This window comes from Babylonia areolata, chromosome 7 (assembly GCF_041734735.1).
Source record: "Babylonia areolata isolate BAREFJ2019XMU chromosome 7, ASM4173473v1, whole genome shotgun sequence".
Lineage (NCBI taxonomy): Eukaryota > Metazoa > Mollusca > Gastropoda > Neogastropoda > Buccinidae > Babylonia > Babylonia areolata.
The window spans coordinates 41,702,997-41,714,924 of NC_134882.1; the positions used below are offsets into that span (position 1 = coordinate 41,702,997).

General features: G+C 43.7%; 1 protein-coding gene across 1 annotated transcript in view; it reads right to left on the reverse strand.

The window, feature by feature from the left end:
• Positions 1 to 501: 501 nt before the first annotated feature.
• LOC143283845 (uncharacterized) overlaps positions 502 to 11,928 on the reverse strand; it is a 27,271-nt gene continuing 15,844 nt past the window's right edge. The window contains exons 10-14 of the mRNA XM_076590221.1: positions 6,425 to 6,619; positions 4,201 to 4,296; positions 2,419 to 2,676; positions 1,130 to 1,215; positions 502 to 706 (exon numbers count right to left, since the gene is read on the reverse strand). Of these exons, the coding sequence (XP_076446336.1) occupies positions 502 to 706; positions 1,130 to 1,215; positions 2,419 to 2,676; positions 4,201 to 4,296; positions 6,425 to 6,619 (840 nt within the window). The remainder of the gene's footprint in view (positions 707 to 1,129; positions 1,216 to 2,418; positions 2,677 to 4,200; positions 4,297 to 6,424; positions 6,620 to 11,928) is intronic.

The window sequence follows — 11,928 nt, forward strand, 5'->3', positions numbered from 1 at the left end:
CAGAACTTGTGTGGTAATCATTTTCAGAGGACAAGCCAGGTCCGATAATTGGTTCGATCATAGCCATTTTCTTGGTCTGCATGGTTGGCGGGGTGGATATGCTCTTATTTGAATATTTGGGTTTTCCTTCAACTACAATTACATATCATCCTGGTTTGGATGATTTGTTTGCATTCAACAATAACAAAAGTATGGACGTGGAACCAAGTGAATAGGTTAACCACACCCCGTCCGTCTAGACTCATTTTAGCAAAATGCATAGACTGTTGATCACCCGAGACTAGGAAACTGGCTGGAGCATTATTTGCTTTTCATTTGGTGTGAAATATCTGCATTCAGCGCAAACCTTATCGAAGCCATCAATCGGTTCACTGTGCTTGTGCTTCATCCTAGTGCTCGCGGACTTTCCCCAAACATCTCATTGCTTTGTCTCAGTGCTTGCACGTTGACAGAAAACTCACTGGAAGCAATCACAGCTTGCTACACAGAGTTTGTCCACGTTCACTTGTTGACTTTGGGTAGGCGCAGGCCCTGGGCAGGTTTTCTGAAGGCCTGGGAGTAAGTGGGGTTGACGCTTTGGGTGAGGGAGGGGCTGCCCAGGGGGTTTTCAGCGGCCTCCCTTTTCAGCCTCTGCAGTCTGGCATCATCCTCCTCCTTCTCCCTCGTCTGCGTTCTGCGCATGCGCCGCTCTGCGTCGAAGAACTCCCTGGAAAGCAGAAAGGAATCTGAGGTGCTGGCGATGTGTCGTGGTTGTTGATGATGTTACATCGCATTGATGTACCCTCGCTCCTTCTCTCTCCCCCTTTCTATCCCAAAGCCTGCCTCTAACTCCTGTTTTCCTCTTTCACCCACAATATCTGTGACAACGCCAGTACACTTGATATTAAAGTCGTATTCTATTCTATTCTACATTGTGCGTCAGACTTATATTGTGAAATAAATATCCACAGATCACTGATGCCATGTAATATAATTTAATGATCAAAAGAATTATGAAAACACACAGACACAGACACACACACACACAGAGACACACACACAGACACACACACACACACCTCTGTTGAAACAATAACAAACAGTGGGGAAACCGATGCCTAACAGCCTGCAGACTACACACATGACCTACCCCAGATCCACCTCTCCTGACTTGTTGGTGTCCAGGTAGGTCATCACCTGGTCCAGCGCCTTCTCACTGACCGGGTACCCTTCCAGCTGCACACACACACACACGCACACACATACACACACACACGCACACGTACGCACGCACGCACACACACATGCATGCATGAAATTAATGAAGCATTCAAACACTCATGCATACCTGCATACACGTGCTTCCTTTCACCCTCTTGATACTGACGTACACGTGTCATCTAAGTCCGATCTACTGGTACTTGATGTAAAAATGGGGTTATTTGTGATATATATATATATATATATATATCGTATATTAATCTCTCACACCACTCAACCTTGGTGATAGTGATAACGACGACAATGACCGACGACAATAAATACCATCACCATCATCACCCTCACACAACCCAACTCTTGCGATGGTGATGATGATGACGACGACAACAACGAATACCATCAACATCATCACCCTCACACAACCCAACCCTGGTGATGGTAATGACGACGACAACGACGAATATAGCAACAAATACTATCACCATCATCATCCCAACCTTGGTGATGGTGACGATACCAAAAACGACAACAACGAGTGCCATGACTATCAACACCTTTATACAACCCAACCCTGGTGAAGGAGTTGAAGACGACAACGAATACTATTACCATCATCACCCTCGCACAAGCCAACCTTGGTGATGGTGATGATGATGTCGCCAACGACGATGGCTACTGAAACCATCACCCTCAACACCCTCAACAGACCCACCTCAAAAGCACAGTTCAAACACCCCTTCCCCCGAAAACGGACTATGGCTGCCTACACGGCGGGGTAAAAACGGTCATACACGTAAAAGCCCACTCGTGTACATACGAGTGAACATGGGAACGAAAAACAAAAACAAAACAAAACAGAAAAACCACCCCTCCACATACCCACTTCAAAAGCACAGTTCAAACAACCCTCAAAAGCACAGTTCAAACAACCATCAATAGACCCACCTCAAAAGCACAGTTCAAACAACCATCAACAGACCAACCTCAAAAGCACAGTTCAAACAACCATCAACTGACCCACCTCAAAAGCACAGTTCAAACAACCCTCAATAGACCCACCTCAAAAGCACAGTTCAAACAACCCTCCAGAAACCCACCTCAAAAGCACAGTTCAAACAACCAGCCACAAACCCACCTCAAAAACACAGTTCAAACAACCTGAAAAGCACAATCAAACAACATCAAAAGCACAGTTCAAACAACCCACCACACACCCACCTCAAAAGCATACTTCATCTCCTCCCGGGAGAGGAGGCCGTCGTTGTTGGTGTCGATCTTGAGGAAGAGGTCGATGGTCCGGAGGTGCTCCTTCATGAAGAACAGGATGCGCATGGGGTCGATGTTGTAGATGTTGGAGGGGTCCACACGTGACTCTCGTCTCTGCCGGGACAGCGAGGTGTCGTAGCGCACGATGAACAGTCGCTGGTCCTGGATTTGGCGAAGCTCGCCATCGAAATCTTTGTCCACCACAATGCCCTGGTAAGGAACGGACGATGAATCAGTGAGGACTAGTTTTCTTGTGTTTTTGGTTTGTTTGTTTTGTTTTCTTGTTGTTTTTGTTGTTGTTTGTTTAACGTTCTATCATACATAATGGTGATTGAAGATATTTTATTTATCTGTCTATCTATTTATTCATTCATTTATTTATTCGTATATTTTGCAATCGAGTGTTACCGTTTAAAAGGTCGGAGAAGGTGGGTGCGTGGAGCTGAACTGAATGGTGAGTTAGGGTGGATACAAATAAACGAACAATTATTAACGAGGGAAGTGGGATAAACATGCATTTACTTTATTTATTTTATTTATTTATTTATTTATTTATTTTTTATTACACACAACCCTAAGGGTAAAGAGAAAATGAAATGTAAATATCTACAAAAAAAGCTAGAATTGTTTGACATAACGAGTTGTATTCATCGCCTGTACGCTTTTCGTTGTATCTAACTGCACTGACGCAAATGACATTGCCACACGCATCGCATAAATCATACTACTTCGAACACTTAGACCACCAAGAAAATATCCATTAACTGGACGTCAGAACTGCTTGCACGCATGACGAGAAGATGTGGCGGAAAGTGAGGGGTGGAGAGTAGTATGGGGTAGGTGGACGAGGAGGGATGGGTGGAGAGGCGTGTGGCGGTAGTGATAGCTGGAAGAAGACAGACGGGTGGAGGGGTGTGTAGAAGGGGTGGAGAGTTGTATGGGGGTAGATGGAAGAAGAAGGATGGGTGGAGGGGGATGACAGGGGTGGAGGTGAGTGTGGGGGGTAGAAGAGGGGTGGACAAAGAGTGGTGTGACAGGGGTGGGGGCATAGGGGGGTAGCTGGAAGAAGAGGGGTGTGTGTGGGGCTGTAGGGGTAGTTGAAAGAAGAGGGATGGGTGGACGGGTTGTGGCAGGGATGGAGGGGTATGTGACAGGGATGGAGGGGTGTGTGACAGGGATGGAGGGGTGTGTGACAGGGGTGGGGGCATAGGGGGGTAGCTGGAAGAAGAGGGGTGTGTGGCCGGGGTGGGGGTGGGCAGTGGATGAGGGTAGGGCAGTAGGAGTGAAGGAGGGAGGAGGGCGCGATTGTATGCATATTTTTTATGTGTCATACACGTATTATTTAAGTATGTGAAATATCTGCTTTCCTAGCTCATTGTTTCTCTCTTCCCCCTCTCTCTCTTCTCCGCACACACACGCACGCACGCATATACGCTTAATTATAAATCCAGTCATACAAACACGCTGACACACAAAAAAACGCGCATGCGCACGCAAGCGCACACAGTTACACACACATACAAACACACACACATTAGTATACACATGATTATGCTCGAATATTTGCAGTCATACACAAGCTCTCTCTCTGTGTGTGTGTGTGTGTGTGTGTGTGTGTGTGTGTGTGTGTGTGTGTCTTTTTATCTGCTTGTCTCTCTCTCTTCAGTTTCACGCTCTCTCTCTCTCCCTCTCTTTCCTTCCTCCTCTCTTCCTCTCTTTCTTTCCGTGCGATACCGTTAAATCCAGTTCTTTCAGATTGCCGTGTTTCCACTTGGAGATGCGCTTCAGCAAGTAGGTGGTGAGGTGTGCCGGGATGGGGTTCAAACCCAGCTGTGAACATCACAACCACACAACCTATGGCTCGCGTAGCATCTGTGTGCTTAAAATATGTGGAGGAGTGGAACACAATCTCTCTCTCTCTCTCTCTCTCTCTCTCTCTCTCTCTCTCTCTCCCCCCTACCTTTTTCAGTATGAGATCGACGGCCATTTTCCGAACAGACGTTCATATTATCTCTCTCTACTCTGCTTTCCCCTATTCTCTCTTACTTCACGTCTCTGTCACTACAATCAACATGCATACCCATATTCTCTCTCTCTCTCTCTCTGTGTCTTTCTTCTTCTTCTTTTTAACCCTTACGATGTTCTTTTATTTCCAAGTTAACAGTGTGTTGAGTTTTACACGGCATGAAATAGTATCACTGCAATGGTTGCATACCAACATTCTCTTCCTGTCCCAACTCCTCCACCTCCCCCTTACCTTCCCTCACCCCCTATCTCGCTCAAATTGCTAGACACGCACACACAGGCACGCATACATACCCACACGCACACACGCATACACACACACACACACATACACACACACACACACACACACACACACACACACACACACACACGTCAGCAATCCCTTCCCACTCTCTTCATGCTCCTACCCATTTCCTTGCTCCCCTTATCTCCTCTTTCTCTCTCTTTGGCTTAATAATAATAATAATAATGGATACTTATATAGCACACTATCCAGGAATCTGCTCCAGGTGCTTTACAAAAACACTCATGTTTGCATAACACATTACATCAATGTTACATACACACTGACTAAACACACACACACACACACACACACACACACACACACACACACACACACACACACACACACACACACACACACTGCATACATAAATTTTAACATACATATGTACCTAACAGCTTCCCTCAACACATACGCACACATAGGCACGCGCAAACATATATCAACAGACGTGCGCGTGCGCGCGCGCGCGCACACACACACACACACAGTCATATTTATGCATGTATATATGTATACACACATAGTCAAGCACAGCTAACACAAAGGAAGTGGACCTGCTACAACTGAAATTATTGCTGAAGGAAAAAGTGAGTTTTGAGACGAGCTTTGAAAGATGCAATCAGAATGACAGAGGTCATCAGGGAGCTTGTTCCACGTCTTTGGCGATTGAAAAGAAAACGATCGGTGTCCATAGGTCTTACTTCTGAAGTGAGGTATCCTGAGAAGTCGAGTATCAGATGAAGAACAGAGCTGGCGATATGGAGTATAGATATGGAGGAGTTCAGATCCGTTGACTGCAGAAAAGGTCAGAGTGGATAGCTTATAGTCTATTCGATCAGAAACAGGCAACCAGTGGAGAGACTGAAGGAGAGGAGAAACATGGTCAAATTTAGAAGCTCTGCAAATGAGTCTGGCAGCGTTATTCTGAATTCTTTGGAGTCTGTCTAACATATTTGGGAATGTAGGCCAAAAGACAATTGCAGTAATCCAATATTGAGAGAACCAGAGAGCATACAAGTGTCTTGGTTGCATCGGCTGAGAGACAGTGGCGGATAGAACTGATTCTACGTAGTTCCAAACAGGCAACTTTACATATATTCAAAATGTGCTGTTGGAAGGAAAGCGACTGGTCTAGGATTACACCAAGACTGCGAACAGAATGAGAAAGTGAAACAGGTGTGCTGTTGATCAGAACAGAGTCAGGAAATAAAGGATGTTGACGAAACTTCTTTGGACAGGCTATCATAAGTTCAGTCTTATCGTCATTTAGTTGCAGCTTATTGATAGTTATCCAGTCCTTTAGGCTAGCAATGCACTCCCGTGTTTAGAAAATGAAGAAAAAGAAATCAAGAAGGGGTGGGGGAGAGAGAGAGAGAGAGAGAGAGAGAGAGAGAGAGAGAGAGAGAGAGAGAGAGAGAGAGAGAGAGAGAGAGAGAGAGAGAGAGAGAAGACAAGACGATACAAGACAAGACAAAATTCTTTATATTCGAGGATAATAGACAAGCACTGGTGCGCTTTTTTCATCTGGTCCCCGTCCTGAAACAAAGTCTACACTGCACAATGCTACATATATGTCATAGTATGCGAGAGAGAGAGAGAGAGAGAGAGAGAGAGAGAGAGAGAGAGAGAGAGAGGCCTTACCGACAACGAAGACAAGGTCTTGTTCCGACAAATCCCGTTAAAGAGCTGCAGGAGGGCGGGCGGGTGGATCCTGTTGTTGGTTAAATCTAACAGGTGTAACGTGGTGTTGGTGGCCAAGGCGTGGCTCAGAGCAACGCAACCTTCATACCCGAACCCGTTCCACGCAAAGTTCACCCGGCTTAGTGTGCTGTTCTTCTGCAATGAGATGAAAAATAGTACTGCGTGAAAAAACAACACACACGAAACAACAGAAGAAAAATAGGAGAGAGAAGGAGAAGGGTGGAAGATGGAGAGAGATATATATTTAAATGCAGAGAGAGACAGACAGACAGGCAGACAGACAGATAGAAACAGAGAGAGAGAGATATTGAGATAAATAGTGAGAGAGAGACAGAAAGAGAGAGACAGAGAGAGAGGTGGGGTGTGGGGAGTAAGAAAGAGAGAGAGAGAGAGTGGTGGGGGTGGAGAGAGACAGAGAGAGAGGGAGAGAGAATATATACATGTTTGCATTTGTATGTTCTGTGTGTGTTGCACATCTGTATATAAATGAGAAAGAAAGAAAAAATATATACAGTCAGAGAGAGAAAAACAGAAACAAAGAGAGAAATAATAACAAAGACAGAGACAGAGAAACAGACAGACAGCAGTGGGGATCAGAGGGATCAGAGAGACAGAGACAAAGACACGGAGAACTCAGAACTCAGAACTCAGAAATGTTTTATTGTAGAAGGCCTTCTGACCCATTACAATGTTGAGCACACACACACACCCCATCCCACACCTCCATACCCCTTCCCACATCTCCCCCCCCCCCACACACACACACACACATGCGCGCGCACAGACTCGATTTTGTAAAACCGGGCATGCAAACACATGAATCGAAAATTCAAAAAGGTAAATGCCTTCCATCGTGAGCAAGTCCGCTTAAACATGCACGTTCGTTGTTTTAAATGTATAACATAACAGAACTCAGGTTGTGCCCATTATCATAATAAAGCAGCACGACGTTTATTAGAGTGATAAATAAAGCGACCTAGATCATGAAGGATTTTTGTGTCATGCATTATAAATTCTAAACTTTTGTCAGAGGGATGTTTCGTGTACCAACATGGAATATATTTGTGTCGTAGATCGTTAAGAGATTTACAGTAAAATAAAGTGTGTATCTCGTCTTCAATACCAGCGTTACACAGTGGACATTTCAGGTCGTTTGGACTGACGAAAGCAAATCTCATCTTGTGTGTACGGATATCTGAGGCTCCTATTCTAAACCTTATAAGCACATCTCTTATGTGTTTATTTTTAACTGCTGTAAAGTAAGATTCCAGTGATATGGATGATTTGAAATTTCGATAAACGCTGAACCTGCTGCTGCTGTGAAGATGTTCGTGCCAGTTTTGACTATGGCAATCGATCAGTCTTTGTTTGAAATCATTCAAGAATCCTCTTGCATTTTCTACACCTTGATTTTCCCAAACAAAGCCGAATCCAAATTTATACAAAGTGTTTCGTACCTGAGATGCCCAGCACTCTTTGTCTTGATCACATAGCGATAGAAGCATTTTATAAGATTTACGAGGAAGTCTATTTTCATCCATTCTTGTAAGTCTGATCCAGTACTTTATACATGACAAGAAGGAATATACGTACAGAGGGTAACGACCTGTCTCGCCATACACCATGTCATTTGGTGATCTTGGACTCACATTAAGAAGTTTTTTTAAAGCAAACATGTGCACTTTTTCTATTGGTGAAATTTGCATTAATCCCCAGATTTCAGAGCCATATAACAGAATTGGTTTTATTTGTGAATCAAATAATTTAAAGAAAATACTAACCGAGAAATCGTCAAGTCTCCATAACGTTCTAAATATTTCTATTACACCTTTCCGTGCTTTCATTGCTATGTCATCCAGAGCCTTCGAAAAAGATAATCTAGTGCTGAAAAACAAACCTAAGTACTTATAGGAATTGACGATTTTGATGTCGTGACCTTCGTATGTCCAGGTTTCCTTCCGAGCAATGTATCCACCATTTCTAAAAATAATTATTTTGGATTTATCAAGGTTAACGTGCAAATCTAACTCGGAAGCCTTCATTGCCAGCACATTCAGTTGGTTCTGCAGACCAGTAACTGTATCAGACAGAAGCACTATATCGTCCGCAAAAAGTAAAATAAACAGTTCAATCATATCAGGATTCAGTTGTATGCCATGGCGTCCTTTCTCGATTATGTCCGTGGCAAGATCATTTATAAACAGAGAGAAAAGTAAAGGACTTGTAACCTCCCCTTGTTTTAAACCTTTTTGACAAAGGAAAGCTTCGGTTACCCTACCCCCCCAACGTACTCGAGCTTTAACGGTTTTATACATACTTTGAATGGTTTTTAATATTTTCCCTTTTAAGCCAGACTTCCGCAGTACGGGCCACAGTTTTCCATGTGAAATAAAATCGAAAGCCTTACGAAAGTCAATGAAAGCTACAAATAATTTTCTATTTTTAAGCAAATATTTCTGTACCATTGAGAACAGCGTAAAAATATGGTCAATTGTTGAATGATCTTTTCGAAATCCGGCTTGTATATCACCTAATATGTCCTTACTTTCAACCCATTTTGATATTCTCTTGTTGATAATATGGCTGTACAGCTTTCCACATATGTTCAAAAGTGAAATGCCCCTGTAATTGTCTGGCTTGTGTAAATCGCCTTTCTTGTGCAAGGGTTGAATAATCGATTCAGTCCAAGCTACTGGGTACTGACCCGAAGAAAATATGCTATTAAACAGTTTCAAAAGAAAAGGAACAATTAGCTCACTTGAGTGTTTAAAAAGTTCGGGTATAATGCCATCTGGGCCGGCTGCTTTATTGTTTCTTAGATGACGGATGGAATCGAGTATTTCTTGTTCAGTTATATCACTGTTCAGTAGGATATCGTCCTGATTGTCACTTTCTTCAGTCCCATTCCCAGATTCAAAGCCAGTGAAATCGTCATTTATCGTATCATTGTCATTCACACCAAAAACCTCTTTAAAGTGTTGTAACCATTCATCATCTGAGATGTTTCCAGTCTGTTTACTTTTCTTAGAAAATTGTTTGATATTTTTCCAAAACTGCTTGGAATCATTAATATTCCCTTCAAGTTCAGCTCTACATTTTGCTTTGTACGCTCTTTCTTTATTAGCCAATAGCTTTCTATAAGACTTTCTGGACTCAAAATACGCATGCCCATCAGCAGTGGGATCGGCTCTCTGTTCACGTCTAAATTCACGGAGAGCTTTCCTTGTGCCCTTCCGATGTTCATGGCATTCTGAGTCGAACCAAATATTGCCTTTAATGGCTCTAGCACATCCTCTTTTTACAAGCATGCAAGAAGCGGCGGATTTTAGAGTAACTGAGAACAAGTCGACTGCTTTATTGATGTTTTCATCAATCAGGTGTTTGGCTTGTTCAAGAGAAGCAATATTTTCCGGTAAATTGATACAATAAACGAATTCGTCACGTTTGTCATCAGACCAAATGAACCTAGAAATAAATGCATCTGTTCCCCCTTTATACTTTTGTCTATTACACTTTATAAGACATGATACAGGCATATGCTTAGAGTCTATCATTTCTTCTACAAGCATTCTGTGCGATAAATAGCTTAATGAAGTGGAGAAAATAAAATAATCAATGACACTACTACCAGAGGGAGACGTATAAGTGAAAACCCCATTTGTGTCTCCGTCACAAACACCATTCAAAATGTACAGATCAAAATTAGAGCACAAGCAGAGTAACTTTTGGCCATAGTCATTGATCACTGTATCTTGTGAACAACGGTCAGGAATCGATTCGTGGCCATCGTCAAAGTCAAACTGAAAACCATCGTGTGTGTCGTCTGAGGAAAAGTCAGCACTAAACTGTTCTGGGAATTTGTTACCAGTCCTGGCATTAAAGTCTCCACACAAAATGAAGGAAGCATCCTCGTGGTTTTCAATAATGTCAAGTATACATTGTTCTAGTATAGAAATCCCATTGTCTGCCTCACTTGTCTCGTAAAATGGACTGTTGAGAGGATTTATGTAAATACTAACAATAAAAACACTAGACTCTGTTCCAAAAAGTTCTTTTTCTGCTTGAAGAACAATTATATTATCGTATTTTGTTGGAAATTGTTTAAGGAAAGGTACATACTCATTGTTTACTAGTACAATGACACCCCCACTCCTCCTCCCCTGATGTGAGAGCTTTATCGCTGGAGCAACGTAACATGTATGTGATGGGAATAACGAACATGTGAAGGACTCTACGAATGTTTCTAACAGACAAATGAAGTTAAACTTTGAAATAAAGGAGACGAAACTGGTGTCTTTCAGTTTAGACACTATTCCTTCAACGTTATATGAAATCACTGAAAACTGAGAGTCTTTTGAAATGCCAGTGTTAGGGTCATGGCCATACCATCATTTTTTGCCTTTTTCTTTCGAGGTGGTAACTTTTCGGGGACTAGCGCGTTTGTTCTGTTTGTTGTTTCTTATCCAGCTGTTGGGGAGGGAAGACTGTCTTTCAAGTGACACAGATTGTGACCGTGTGATCACCAGTCTTTTCTCGCCAGTCAAGCTGCCACGGCGCCTCTGCCTTTCATTTTGCACGGGAGTCACACGGGGCGATTTCTCCGTGCAGCCAAGGGAAGGGGAATCCCCGGCATTACATAGCGTGTTGACATTGGTGTCGGAGGTCACGCTGCTTTGCGTTGAGGGGCCGTCTCCATGGTCAGCACGGGTCGCGTCGTCCTTCGGGGTGGCAGGGATGTTGGGTGGAAGCCCTTCATCATCCGCGTCATCAGCCAGGTCATCTTGCTGCTGTTGAACGTCCATAGCATTCATCACACTGCTGTCCCTGTCAACCCGATCACCAGACTCTACTGCACTGTCTCTACTTCTCTCAGTGGCTCTGTATGCAGTGGTGTTGATGGCATCAGTGGCATCCTGTCTGCATACAGTGTCACCGCGTGCATCTTCAATGCTGTGGCTGTCGGACGTGGTGACAGCTGGGTCACAAGTCGACGCTTTCTCTTCAGTAGAGGGCTGGGGAACAGTGGGGGGAACCAGAGGGACATCCGATCTGACACTGCCAAGGTCAGACTGGTCGTCGTCATGGCAGGAGTTGTCGTTTTCCAGTTGGTCGGCTCCGTTGATTTTGTTGTCTGTCCTGTTGTTCGCAGCCGTGAGCTGGTGTGTGTCGTGTCGAGTATCACCTTCCATGCACTCGTTCGGTCTGTTTGCGTTGTTTGTTGAGGGTGACTGACGCGGGAAGTCTTTCCTGTTTGCAGCTTCTTGCGTCAGTCTGTTTTCTTGATGTCTTGAAGAAGAGCGGACAGACTGTATCACTTCACTGTATGATCTCGTCCCAGGAACCACTCTTGGGGAATAGGCTTTATCTCTGGGGCTTAAAAAGTTGCGCTCATTCCTCTGACTGGAAGCATGGGCATTGTTTGAAATGTCCAAGTGCTGGCTGTG